We start from the raw sequence: 14,172 nt of genomic DNA, 5'->3' as shown, positions 1-14,172 counted from the left end.
ACTTGTCCCAAAACCTTTGTGGCTTGTCCACATGACTTTGGCATACTGCAGTCGACTTTTCTTGTTCTTTGGAGTCAGCAAGGGGGGTGGCGTCTGGGCGTTCTGGCATGGAGGTCTTCGTTATGCAGTGCGCGCCTTATTGTCTGAGCTGAAAATTCAGTGCCCACATCTGACAGGTCTTTTTTCAGTTCCTTAGCAGTCACGCGGGGATTTTTCTCCACATTACGCTTCAGGTAGCGCACAGCAGTCGCGGTCAGGATCTTCTTTCTGCCACGACCAGGTAACGTTTCCACTGTGCCCTTTAACTTGAACTTGCGAATGATACTTCCGATAGTGTCTCTTGGAATATTTAACAACTTCGCAATCTTTTTATATCCATTGCCATTCTTGTGAAGAGCAATAACTCTTCTCTTGTCTTCTGGGACCATTCTCTTGCCTTCACCATGCTTGGAAACACACCAGTAGATGTCTAGAAGGAGCTGAGTATCACAGTCCTTTTAAATCTGCCTAATTTGTGCTTATCATGCTTGATTGCTGCTCGTTGACATCCACAGATGTTTTCAATACCTGATGGAAAACACTGGAATGAACCTCTGTTCTTAGGAGTGGTAGTCGTAAAGGGGTTGAATAATTGTGTCAATGAAGAAATCACAAAAAGGCCATTTAATACTTTATGACAAAAAAAATTGATGCTATCTTAGTTGCATTTAGTTCTTTAACAAGTCCTTGTAAGATTTCATTATGAACACAATTACAAATGTACACTGAATTCCATAAAACCCTTCGCAGCATTGGGGGTTGAATAAATTTGATCACAACTGTATATATATATATATATATATATATATATATATATATATATATATATATAATACACACCTAGTCTCATCTAACGTAAATTGGGAAAAATAGATTTCATTGAGCTGAAACACTGTGGTGACACTAGCAGCTGGGGGTAAATAATCACCTTGTGTGCAGTGGGCGGGAATGAGCCATGATGCAATCGTTCTCTGATTAGAGCAACTGAATAATCTGCGTTATGAGGGAAGAATTTCTCGGAATTTCTAGATTTCTGTTTAAGTTCTTGTTTTTAATACTTAAATTTCGTTTCTAATATATTATTCTAATAACATTCTAACTTCTTGAGAAGGATCTCAAGCTGTAAAACATTTGTGTGTGGTTGTGTGTGTGTGTGGATGTTTACCCTGGCAGGCTCCAGTGCGGTGGTTGGGGATGAAGCCTCGGCGGCAGGGGTGTGGTGGGGCAGGGCATTGCTCACAGGGATGTCCCCAGGCCCTGCCTACTGTAGCACAGCACATGGTCTTGGTGCACACGATACCCGTCAGCTGACCCTGACACATCTGATTACTTACTGATGCAAAACATGGACCTGTCCGGTAATCTGAAACACACACGCACGCACACAAACAAACATTCACCAGATTACAGGTAGGCAAGGCATCTCATACAGATATCACGGTGAGTGGATTTTGTTAATTACACTGGCTGGATGCTGTGTGTGTGTGTGTGTGTAGGATAGGATATGTGTCTAAAGAACCAGCCAACTCAAAAGAAAATACTATGACAAATTACACTTTGCTTCAGCTAACACCACATAATTTCACATTTTGCCTTGAAAAGAGAAATCACAGAAGTCCCTGCATACACACTTTCTAGTAAGAGCTTCAAGATGAAGGCAAATACACACTCATGCTCACGTTCATTATTACATCAAACATTCGTTCTCATAAAAAACGAAAGGAACACTGTGTTCCCAGTCTGGTAAAGAATCTTGTCATCCTGTCCATCGCTGAAGGTTTCAGTAGCCCATGGAAATTCCTCTGATGTAGGTAATGATGGGATTGTTCTGGTTTAATACTATGATTGTTTGGTCAAATCACTTGTGTCTCATCCTATTGTTTGTATTCCTTGTTCAGTGCTCAGCAGTAGACAGAGGCACTCAGAACAGCACAGGACACAAGCATGTCAATATGAACCAGTCAAACATGAGAACCAGTCAACCATTGGTATGAACCAAGAGACATGTACACTCTGATCTCTACCCGCTTTTGAACTTAGCCACACAGAACTCAATTTGACAAAATGCAGCTCAGCTGCCCTCGGCTCAGATACGATGTTGAATTCTAGAACTCTTGTCCTCTCTGCCAGCCATGTAACACTGTCTGGGAATTCCAGAACTCTGTTTGAGCTTAATGTGTTGAGTCTGGCTGAACAGATTTCAGACAAGTAAAAATAGGGGCACTCATTTTCTCGTTCTCTTTCTCTCTCTCTCTCTCTCTCTCTCTCTCTCTCTCTCTCTCTCTCTCTCTCTCATTCTCTCTCTCTCTGTCTCACTCTCTCTCTCTCGATGCCATTGGAATGAGGTACAGTACATGCAGGAGATGCCTATCTACACTTGTTGTTTAATGTCTCTCTATCAGGGCTGGCTCCAGACCAGAGGCCCAAATTATTCCCAGATTTCCACATACAGAGTAGGAGAACAGGGTGTCCATCCCGCTGCCTGCAGCAGTCTGGGGAAGGTCTTCGCAGAATAGGAAGCACTTTCCCTTTCCAGTATACTGGAGCCAATCCAGCCGATTTGAAGGAGCTCTGGTTGTGGGAACTGGAGCTTAACCTGAACATTCTTTGGAGTGGCCATGGCAGTCAGAGGGAACCAGCTCCGAACAGGGAAAACACAACAGACATCATCACATAAATGGACATCTGATAGGTGAACTGTCTGTTCAGTACTGAAGACATCACAGGGAGAAAACCCACTTGAATTCTGAGCTCTCATGAACAAACGATTCAGAAGTGTCTGACTTTCCACTGTCTCATGCACAACCTTGTGAATTTGAGTTTTGCCACCATGAACAGTTAGTGCTGTCACACACAAAGACTACAGCAGCGCACAAGGACACACATTCACAGTCAAAACATTTACCTTTAAAGAACATCCTTCAGTATATCCCTATAAAAAAACAACCCACACAGGCTCAAGTAAATACACACTAAATGTGTCTGTCCTCTTTCTTGTGTGTGTGTGTGTGTGTGTGTGTGGGGGGGGGGGGGGGGGGGGGGGGGGTATGCAAAGTACTTATAATGCAGAGTGTGTATGGCAGATCTAGTGCGTAACAAGTTTCAAAATCGTCCACTTTGTTTACCGAGAACATTGTGTGTGTGTGTGTGTGTGTGTGTGTGTGTGTGTGTGTGTGTGTGTGTGTGTGTGTGTGTGTGTGTGCATGTATGCATGCATGTGTGTTGATAGTAAAGAAGGAGAACTGCACAGGGAGGGTACACTTTTGAGGGTGCGTGTGATGTCATATGTCTCTGAACCCAGCTGTGGGACACTCCCAGTGGCTTGACATCTGGGAGTAATAGAATCTACACAAACACTTACACGCATACATACAAACATACACACACATACATACATACACAATTTCTCAACTAAACATGTAGGATGCTTCAATACAGGCTAAATTCTTATTGGTGGTCAAATCATGTATGTATCTTTTGAGTATGTACATGCCTGCAGGTCTGAGAGAATGTCTGAGTAGAAGAGATGTGGTATTTGTGTGAAACAATGCTCTGTGATTCAGCTCCCTTCCCTTCCTGGAGACAAAAAAGCTAAAGGGGGGGAGAAGGATAGACAGAGAGAGGTAGAAGGAGAGAAATTGAAAGAAAAAGGGAGAGAGAGAGGTAGAAAGAGGCAGGAAGTAGGAAAGAGAGAGGTTGAGAGTGAAGGGCAAAAGGAGAGAGAGAAATGGATGGAGAAATAGGGAGGGAGATATAGGGAGGGAGAGTGAAAGACCATTTAAAACATTCAACTCCCTATTTCTTCCAGTGTGTTTATACCAAAACATCTATACAGCACTACAACTTTTATTCCCTCCATCTTTCTTACCTCTCTCTCTCTCTCTCTCTCTCTCTCTCTCTCTCTCTCTCTCTCTCTCTCTCTCTCTCTCTCTCTCTCTCTCTCTCTCTCTCTCTCTCTCTCTCTCTCTCTCTCTCTCTCTCTCTCTCTCTCTCTCTCTCTCTCTCTCTCTCTCTCTCTCTCTCTCTCTCTCTCTCTCTCTCTGACCCACTGCCCTGTTGTCCCAGTTATATGGGAGCCTAATGACATAAGCAACACTTCTGCTCCACCAATGCCAGCAAGCTGTGTTTATTGAGAGCTAATGAAATATTTATCAATGAACAATACTGCCAAAAAGCCAGCCAGAGAGTGATTTCTAAACTGAAGCTTTCACTCTGAGAGCCTAGAGACTCTCCAGTCTGCTGTCCGATTGAACCGGTCAGTCCCAGCTCCGTAGAGAAGCCATTTTGTTCACCAACTGTGGGACTTTGCCTCACTCCTCAGGGCCTCCGCCCAGATTTGCCTCATTCTTCAGAGCCTCCACCCAGATAGCTAGATAGCCATGAGTCCATCATATGGAGCAGCTTGAAGGAGCAGTCTGCTGACGGAAAGTCCATGTGTTAGCCATTCAGCAAAAAATTTGCAGAGCCTCAGATTCCTCAAAAATCCAATTTAAGAGCAGATTGGGGAAATCTGATTACAGCACAATCTTTCTCCAGTAAATGAGCCAGCTGCACACCTGCACAACCTCTCTCCATCTCCAACAATGTCAGACTCCCTCTCTGTCTCCCTCTTTCCCTCTCAATCTCCATTGCTTGATGTTTCCACATTTCCATACATCTCTATATCTTTCTCCACCTGGTTACATTCCTCTCTCAATCTCTATTTTCATCCCCCTTTATCTCTTTCCATATCTCCTTCTATCTCTATCTATATTTGAATCTTTCTCTGCCTATCTCCATCTGCATCTATCTCCCTCCATCTCTCATTAACCTGAGACTGTGTTCATGCAGAGATTTAATTCACAAATGTGTTTGTAAATAACATGATGACCTCCATAGTTCTTCACCAGAGGAATTCGGGAATTCTGCTGTCTGATCGAACATGATCGACTTTGGCACACCAGCTTGCTGTAACTGGGCGTGCACATACACCACATACAGAGTACCAGTAAGACTCCCCAGTAGGACACAAACTCTTTATGCTGGTTCAGAACCATATCTCACTGTCCTAGTCCTCATTTAACAGCTATAACAGAAAGTGCAAAATCAGCAAGACCAGAAGTTTTAGTTCAGTTTTACAAACTCTCAGAATTCTGCTATGATATAAACAATTTTAGGGACATGAACAAGACCTCTGAACTCCAGTCCTGGTCTGAGCACCAGAAAACGTCAACATACCACATGCCACAATACAGCTTAATGAAGATGAGATAAACTCTGATTACCCAAATTGGAATGCACCAGCCAGGCTTCCTGGGAACAGACACAGTCACTCACATGTGACAGTGACTTGAAAAGCATGTCTGTTTGGACCTTTTCTGAGTAAATATGTATCGTAATGGAAAGCACAAGGCAACACACTGAACGGCACTGCTTCCCTTGTTCACACACTCTATTCCAGATAGGACATTCCGGCACATCTGTGTCAAATATAGTCTGGGTGGAAGGATGGGTCCAAACACATGAAGCAGCTCAAAAAGCAGCTTTGGAAAAACAAGCTGGAAAAACACTATATTAATGAATGACTTTGGCATTTCTCTATTTCTAACTCCCTCTTGTTAGCTCTGTCTCACACAAACACAGACACAAATATTCACCAATCTGTGGTTATGTTAGTAGATCATTATTATTGTGTTTTTACCAGGAAAAAGAAGAGCTACAGTGCCATGGCAATGATATTTATATCCAGATCAAACAGCTCCCAGACCTGTGCTGCCCAAAACCTGCATTCTCCAGAATATATGCTCTTTAGACTGTAAAGTCTCCAAAAGAACTCGGTGCATATACAGAACCACATCAACACTACTCTCAGTAGTAAACAAACAAGAGATTTTTGAGATGGCAATGAGAAGAGTGGCTGACATGAATGTAATGTAATACAAAACATGCAGACATGCACGCACATATACACACACATCCTGTCTAGCATACATGCATTTGCATATTTGCATAGCCATTTATATAACCAAAAGATTTGTCGTGTATACTTCTAGTTAACAATCTACAAGAGTATAATGTCAGAAACAACATTTTCTGCCCTCCTTAGTGAATGTAACATAAGTCACATTGCACTCATTCAGTAGTAAAACTTTAGCTGATCTAGAAATATTTATTATAATTCCAGCTGGATTGATGGTTAGAGTGCATAAAGAAAGCCATTTTCAAAACCTGGGTTACAATTACACTCTAATGCAGTGAAGACTAGAGTGACACCACAGGATAGCTTCTCCACCCCTCCTACAAGTATCACACAAACACACAACTGTATAAACACACTCAGTGAGACACTTAGGCTTTGTATGTTCATAAAATATACCACAAACAAATGGAAATTTCACGTATCACACAAATCACAGAGAAGAACAACTCACATAGAACATATATGCATACATTAGTACATTCAGCATAGAACTACTGAGTGTACACCTTCCCTGACCGTGGTCAGATGACCTCAGGAGCATATCATTATGGCAACAATTTCCTCAGCAGTGGAGAACTAGTGCGAGGTCAGGGTGAGGGAAACAGAGTTGACTTACCTCGTTCACACTGAGCTCCAGTGAAGCCGTACGTACACACACAGCGGTTCGGAGCCACACACCGTCCTCCGTTCAGGCAGCCAGACTCACACATTGCTACACACAGAATCATGTATTATTATACAATAATGCACTTTAGTACACTACTGACAGTAATAAAGCACTGACAAAACCACTGATCAGATGGAAGTAATGCATTCCGTGATCATAATGAAGTACATGCCCTGTGGGTGTACCCCCCTCACCTCCCTCTCCACATAATGGGACTTTCCACGTGGTGTTCTATTTATGTTTTTGTTCTGTTCACATGTCACCATGTGTTTCTGTTTGCATCCCTGTTTCCACATGTTGCCACTTCCCCCTTGTTAGCTTCCTTCTTAGCTTTACCTGTGTCTCATTATATCCCCCAATTAGTTTGTGTATAAATATCCCTTTGTTTCTTGCTTTAAGTGTAACATAAAGAGTGCATAGTGTTTTTGTCTTTACTTTCATTTTCAATAAATGTCTTTTGCTTATATATTGACTTGTGCCTGTGTCACGTAGGGCTATGCCCCCCTCTTCTAGCTGTCACTCCGGTTCTCTGCTCCTCGTGTCTGTGTTGTTCCTGCTTATCTGTTTCCATGGTTTCCCTCCATCTGCCACGCCTGTGTCGTCAGTGTCTCCACCTGTGTCTTGTTATTTCTGTGTATTTATAGTCCCTGCGTTTCCCTAGTCGTTGTCGGTTATTTTGTTCAGTTTGCTTTGCGCCCAGAGCGATTTCTGTTGTTTTGTGGGCATCGTAAGTATTATTATTCTAGCGTGTGTTCCTGCCTATTCTTTGTTTCCCTGCCTTGTTTGTTCTCTGTTCAGTATGCCTATTTACCTGTCGTATGCGGATGGCTCTCCCGTTATGACCCCTGCCTGCTCTTTCAACCACAATTATGGAATTCCCCTTATTAAATCTCGCTCTCCTCTGCCTTTGTGTCCATCTCCTCACTCCGCAGCGCACACTGTGTTACAGCTTGCATCCTGCCTTATCTCATCACAGTGGGTAATGTTCTCAATCGCTCACAGTTATTGAATAGTTTACATGGGACATGATTCTCAATAAGTGAAACTTAGGGGTCTTTCACAACTGTCAATTGCACAATATTCTAAACATTGTACTAGAGTTTACTCTGTTTACAAACTGGAAATTACTCACACATGACTCCTCAAACACATGACTCCTCAAACATGACTCATGTAACAAACTCCATAACCAATTTATGTGAATCATGTCACACAATATTCCTTCCCTATGCACAGATATGGACATACCAACTGCACAAAAGAACTAAACTAGCTACACCTGCTAGCCAATGTTCCTCCACTAAACAGGACTGCTGGACAAGATCATATGAGTTATTAATAACTTCCAGTAACAGTAATGAAGATGGTTTGGGAAAAGGTGGTGGACATAGTGGGAGAAGAAGAGGAGATGTCAGATTATGAGGAAGCTATAGCAGCAGTCAACTGAGCAGTAGAAGGAGTCCGTCCATGTAAACCTACAACCTCAGCTTAAATATCCATGTAGACCTACAATCTCAACTTAAATATCCATGTAGACATACAGTCCCAACTTAAATATCCACATCTACATAGATCAGCAATCTTGACTGAGATATGCATTTAGACCTACAGTCTTGACTGAATCATCCACATAGACCTACAGGCTTGATTGAATCATCCACATAGACCTAGTCTTGACCAAATCATCCACATAGACAAACAGTCTCAACTGAAATATCCATGCATACAAATTCTCTCATACGGAAACATTCATGTAGACCACTAGCCTTGACTGAAACATCCATGCAGACCAACAATCTCAACTGAAACGTTCACATAGACCTACAGTGTCAACTGCAGACCATAAACCATCGGTCTGTAAATCCAGGCTGCACTGTTACAGTCATGATTCTGACTCAGTAGAGGCAGTTCAAGGTTGACATCCTAGTTTCACCATTTTAAAGAGCTCTAAAGAGCTCTCAGAAAAGAAAATGTCCAGCAACCGGAGCCTATGTTCTACTATAAGACTTTTACCATGCTTTATGTAGTACAGGATAGACAAGAATGTCACACCATGCTTTTATCTATCTAAATCTACATAACAGCTGTTATTAAGTGTAATAATTGCTGTATTGACTGTAATAGAAATGTGTTATTTTCTTGTAATAGAAATCCCCTATGTGTAATTGAGATGCACTGTAATAGAGATGCATTTTAACTTTGATAGAACAAGGCTAAATGTGCTATTAACTGTAATAGAAATGCCCTTTTAATATTGTAGGGGTTCAGTTGCTTACGTTGGCCACAGTGTGTTCCGGTGTATCCTTTCTGACACATGCAGTGATCCTCGGCACAGGTCCCCCCATTCATGCAGCGGATATTACAGTGTTGGGCTGCGAGACAACACACATGTACACATTGCACCCTCACAGTGATCCCAAACACACCTCCAGCTCCACCTGTTTTCCCTACCTACACATCACCTAGCTATTAGGGGTGGGAATTGTTTACTATCTCACGATTCTATTCGATTCCGATTTTGGGGGCCACGGTTCGATTCAAAATCGATTTTCGATTCAAAACAATTTTTTTCTATTAAAAAAATGATTTGATTTATAGAAATGTCTGCTTCAGTCTATAAAATCTGCATGATCTACTACAGTCTGTTTTGCAAGACAGAATGACAAACACAGAAAATTAAGAGTCTTTCACATTTAATTAACAAAAATAAAGTGCTTTGGTAAAATAAAATGCTTTTTGTTGTGTTACCAAAATTCTTGAGCTTCATTTTGCGAGCTGTCAGGCTTGGATGCAGTTCCCCCAGCCGTTGCTAGGGGCACCAGAGTCAGTCCCAGACTAAACCAGCGTAACCGTACGTTCTCAGCAGAGTTGCCAGGTTCGCGGTTTTCACGCCAAATTGGGCTTGTTTGAAAATCCTGCCGCGAGTAAAAATTCTAGGGTTGCGGGGTGCGGTTTTTTGGGCTACTTTTGAGTTGGGCTACTGCGGAAGTTAAGTCAACACTAAGAATCGATTGCAATAGTATAATACTTAATTTGTCTCCATTTTACACACTTGCCACCCCCCCCCCCCCCCCCGGTCGACAGATTACACTAGTTTAGGCTAGTTTAGGCTTCTGAAGGGCGGGTTTTACACAGATTTTGTGTGGGATATTTTTGTAGGACCTGGCAACCCTGGTTCTCAGCCAGTCTCTGCTTTCTCTGTGAATGCTTCTCCTTTGAAAGTGTCTCACCACCTCTCTCTGTTATGCTTTCTCTTTACTTATTCGAGTATCTATCTCCTGCGTCGCTTCCTGACCCATCTCAAGTTTTCCCAATCCTGTATTTCTTCCTATCCGTTTTGCCTTTATTTTTGGGAAGGGTTTTATTTTGCTGCTGCGTTTTTTGCAGTTACTTCTGCTGGCGTCTTTGGTTTTGTTTTCGCGTTGCATTTATCTGCGCTGTTTTTTAGTTACTGTTGTTGTTTTGTTTCTTCCTCCCGTTTCACTGCGGTTGAGTGTTATTTTTCACGCGTTGTATTTTCCGCGTTGTTTTTTGTTTCTATTTACTCCGTGCCCTCACGGTTTTGGTTTTTATTATCTTGCGCGTTGAGTCTTCCGCGTTGTTTTGTTTGTTCGTTCTGGGTCGCTGTGTGCGTTTCCCTCTCACTAATACATTTGACGAGTGTCAAACTTCTTGATCTTGCAAACCGGCACTTGGGTCCACCCTTCTCTATACTTATTTCTCACCCTTATCTACATTAACACTCCCGTGCTCACCGCGATACACAAGCCTTGCACGTGAGCTACACTGTGTCGAGTTCGGTCTTCCCTGGCAATCGGTAAAAACCAAAATGAACCCATATTTTTGCCTTAAATGAAGACCGGACAGGTTGAATATCTTTTTCCTCCAACTGTTTTGAACCTTTTACGCGCATGAGTGTGTCAGAACCTGCTGCGTGAAGACTCGCGTAATTTTGTAATTACATAACGCGAGACTTCACCACGACTTAGAATCGACATTTGGGACATTTAAAATTGATTCTGAATCGTAGTAAATGAGAATCGATTTTGGATATATGAATCGATTTTTTGGCACACCTCTACTAGCTATTGTGCCTTCCAGGAGCTGAATCAGGTGTGTTACAGCCACTGCAGTGTTTTGAGTCTGCTGGACTATGACAGCAGAATAGATTGCAGTTACGGTGTGGTTTTGAACTAGCCCCAAAATACAAAAACAGAGCAGATGAGACAATAGACAGACGGCAATGTCATGCATAAGGAACAAACATCAGATACCAACAGAGAATAAATAAAAAATAAATAAAATACCAATTTTAATTAAATTAAGGAGGAATAAATACTTTGCCTCACTCCGCAGTCCAACATCTACTACACACACTGACAGTCACCCACAGCCACATACACACACACACACGTGCACAAACACACACACACACACACACACACACAGGAGGCCTGCAGACAGGGGTGGTGCTAGGGGGTCTTGTTACCTGTTTTGGAGCCACAGGATGGAGAAATCTGTCCATTGGGGCAGGTGCACATGTTTGGTCTGGAGCAAAATCCATCTCCACATGAGCTGCGACAGATGGCTGGAGAGCACAAAGTGATGAGGGGGCAAGACAGAGAGAGAGAGAAAGAGAGGGAGAGAGAGAGACGGAGGGAGAAAGAAAGAGTGACGGAGGAGAGGGTGAGAGGGGAGAAGACAGAGAGAGGGGGAGAGAGAGGAAAGAGAAAAAGAGGGAGAGATAGACAAAGAGAGAAATAGGGACAGAGAGATGGAGAGAGAGACAGAGAGAGAGATAGAGATGGAGAGGGAGAGAGGGACAAGAGTGGAAGAGTTCTTGATAAGCTAAACAAAGAGTTGATTGTCAACGGCTTGAGCAGCAGAGGAAGGGACAACAACTCTTGGAACCTGGTGAGCTGGCACACGCAGATCCGCTCTCAGGTCAATTGGCCTCAGTGCAGAGAATGACCTCTGCTTCCTTGATTTCAGCTGCTAAACATTGTCATCACCCTTCCTAGGAGTGGGAGGTCAGCCAAGCCAAAATATAAGACCAAGCCTACAACAGCATTCATGAGAAACCCCACTGAATCAGCTCTCTATTCAGTACTGGAGGAAAATACAATATAACAGATGATGGACTCAGTGGCAGTGGAGGAATATGAAAGCAAGCAGGTGTCAAGACCCCCACGTGTGCTGTAGTTATATACCATGATCTCATGTGCTGCAAACTACAAATATTGAGGTTGACTGTTAAGCTGTCATTGACAAAAAGCACACAGCACACTAGAGACATCTATGGTCATAATAGCAGTTTGACACTTACGGACGATGCACTGATTTCCACCGGTAAGAGTTTTCCAGCCAGGGCAGCAGTAGGTTTGGTGACGTGATCCACACACATTGGGGCTTGAATGGGAGGGAATCCACACACACAGGGAGGGAATAATAACCACGTTTCATTCAGGAAATTAGCCTTTCAGGGTCACTTTCAAATATTTATGCCTGAGAGGGAGGGGAGCATGATAACTGCTAGGCTGCTCTTCCAATGTGTCACTATTAATCACAGAGCACAGTCTGGGTAAATGACTCACTGCACGCTAAGCCAAATGAGGCAGTTCAGTTCTTGGACCCCTGCTTTGCTCCTCATACCAGAGGATCATACCAAAGTCGGCCAGCAGTTGTAAGAGGCATCCCTCCTACCCATCCTGTCTCCATACTTATACTGTGTGAGGGCATGTGTGTGTGAAAGGAAATAGGCCTAAATAATCTCCTGATTTTTTTGTTTTGTCTTATTGCATGCATATGTCCTAAAGACTTCTGGATGCAACAGTAAAAGGCTGCTGAATAAGATTACATATCACAATACAACAATCAAGAAGTTTAACTGTCACATAAAACTATGAAATTCATATTTTGAGTCACTAAAACAATATCTGATTCATGGAACTTTTGTTTTATGCAAAAAATTATATGTATGTGTGTTATAATATGCAAATTCATGTACGTATATCAGTATGTGTAAACCATTCGCAGGAGAGCATAGGTCCTTGTTCAGAACATTACCCTTTGAGCACGTCTTGTCCCCCACCCCGGCGCTTGGACCTGCTGACTCGTTGGTCAGGTTTGTCTGTATTGACGTTTTCCACTGCGCTTTCTCCAGATACGACATTCAGCGCCACTAGTGTTGCGAGTCCCACAACAAACTCCAGCAGCCGCCGCGACCACATTCTGCTCGGCTTGTCCTCTTGAGACGCTACTTCAGTTACACTCTCTTTAAAACCTGAACAGAGATTACACAGCCCCTGGACTAAATGCAGGTCATCTTGCCTGTGTTCAAAACAGAAAGCGACCTCAGCTGGTCGAGTGCAAGTTCAGCACTGCTGAATTCTCATAAGAATAGTAGCAGCATTAATAAAACACGAACAGGAGTTCATGCGTATTTTCAGCAAGGAAGATAGTTGTTTGCAAAGTGCAATAATATAACATATACCTCGGTTTGAGTAAATAAATTAATAAAATAAAGTTCTAAGACAAAGAAATGCGAGGTTCTGCACCGTTAATCAACTAGAAAATGTTTGAAAGTGTACTGTACCTTCCCTGCTCCAGGACGTGGATCTCACCTAAAGAATGAGCTGAGGTGCTGCTGCAGCAACAGACAGGAGTGAGAAAATAAGCGCAGGATCCCGCGCGCCACAGCTATGCTCCTATCGACGGAGCTCTATTTGGTTCTGATCATTGTTCACCAGCAACACCAAGCACCAAAGTGGTCAGGTCTGGCGCACGGTGGAGTTCTTGAAGGCGTTAGGGTATTCAGTAGGATGAGACGCGCTGCTGCGTTTCTGCAGACTAGCTCGAACTATGTGCTGGACTCTTCCATTCCCAGCCCTTCTCTAAGAGCCAAAAAACTTGTGCGCTCCCTTGTGCTCTCGCGATACACAAATTCCTGCGCAAATTAAGAGCGGTGAAAGAACAACAAAAAACAGCAATACACCCCAATGCAATGAAGCATTCAAATATCTCCAGTTTCTCATATAGCCCATACTGTTGCTTTTGCAATCACAGTTAAGCGCAATTAAAAAGATAAAAAGAATCAAGAATGTACATGGGTTTTTTAAGCACAATTCGGAATATTTTGGTGGATTGATTACAAGGATAATTGGTACAAATTGATGACGGCCCGGGCCACGAGAAGCACCATGCTCATGTTTTGAGAACCAGGTTGGATAAGACAGTATATCTTACTTTATACTTATAACAGACAGGGGACTAAATGAAGGTTTTGCCGTTGACTGTGCCGTTGCGCTCTTGAAATCATAAATCTCTTCAGACCGCTCTTTAGCCGGTCCAGAGGTCTATTATCCGATGTGCGCAACGCCGCTACGCGCTTCACTTTTCGGTTGCGGCATCGTTTCTTGTCCTCTTCCCAAGGGCACGTTCAGGCTGTCTGCGCGTTCTCTGGCACAATATCACACGCACTTGAGTCATGTAATGGGAGCGCTGTGTG

The 14,172-nt window shown here is 43.0% G+C and overlaps 1 protein-coding gene across 2 annotated transcripts in view; it reads right to left on the bottom strand.

The window, feature by feature from the left end:
- Positions 1-13,568, bottom strand: part of fbn1 (fibrillin 1) — a 98,174-nt gene extending 84,606 nt beyond the window's left edge. The window contains exons 1-7 of one of the 2 annotated variants that reach the window (XM_076994003.1): positions 13,261-13,568; positions 12,732-12,948; positions 11,992-12,074; positions 11,155-11,253; positions 8,942-9,037; positions 6,615-6,710; positions 1,205-1,402 (exon numbers count right to left, since the gene is read on the bottom strand). In XM_076994003.1, coding sequence (XP_076850118.1) covers positions 1,205-1,402; positions 6,615-6,710; positions 8,942-9,037; positions 11,155-11,253; positions 11,992-12,074; positions 12,732-12,895 — 736 coding nt within the window. In that variant the 5' untranslated portion in view covers positions 12,896-12,948; positions 13,261-13,568. The remainder of the gene's footprint in view (positions 1-1,204; positions 1,403-6,614; positions 6,711-8,941; positions 9,038-11,154; positions 11,254-11,991; positions 12,075-12,731; positions 12,949-13,260) is intronic. The other variant, XM_076994004.1, reaches the window with a different exon arrangement.
- Between the last annotated feature and the right edge of the window lie 604 nt (positions 13,569-14,172).

The sequence above is a fragment of the Brachyhypopomus gauderio genome, chromosome 2 (genome assembly GCF_052324685.1).
Source record: "Brachyhypopomus gauderio isolate BG-103 chromosome 2, BGAUD_0.2, whole genome shotgun sequence".
NCBI classification, from domain to species: Eukaryota; Metazoa; Chordata; class Actinopteri; order Gymnotiformes; family Hypopomidae; genus Brachyhypopomus; species Brachyhypopomus gauderio.
This window is presented reverse-complemented; position numbering and strand designations above follow the sequence as displayed.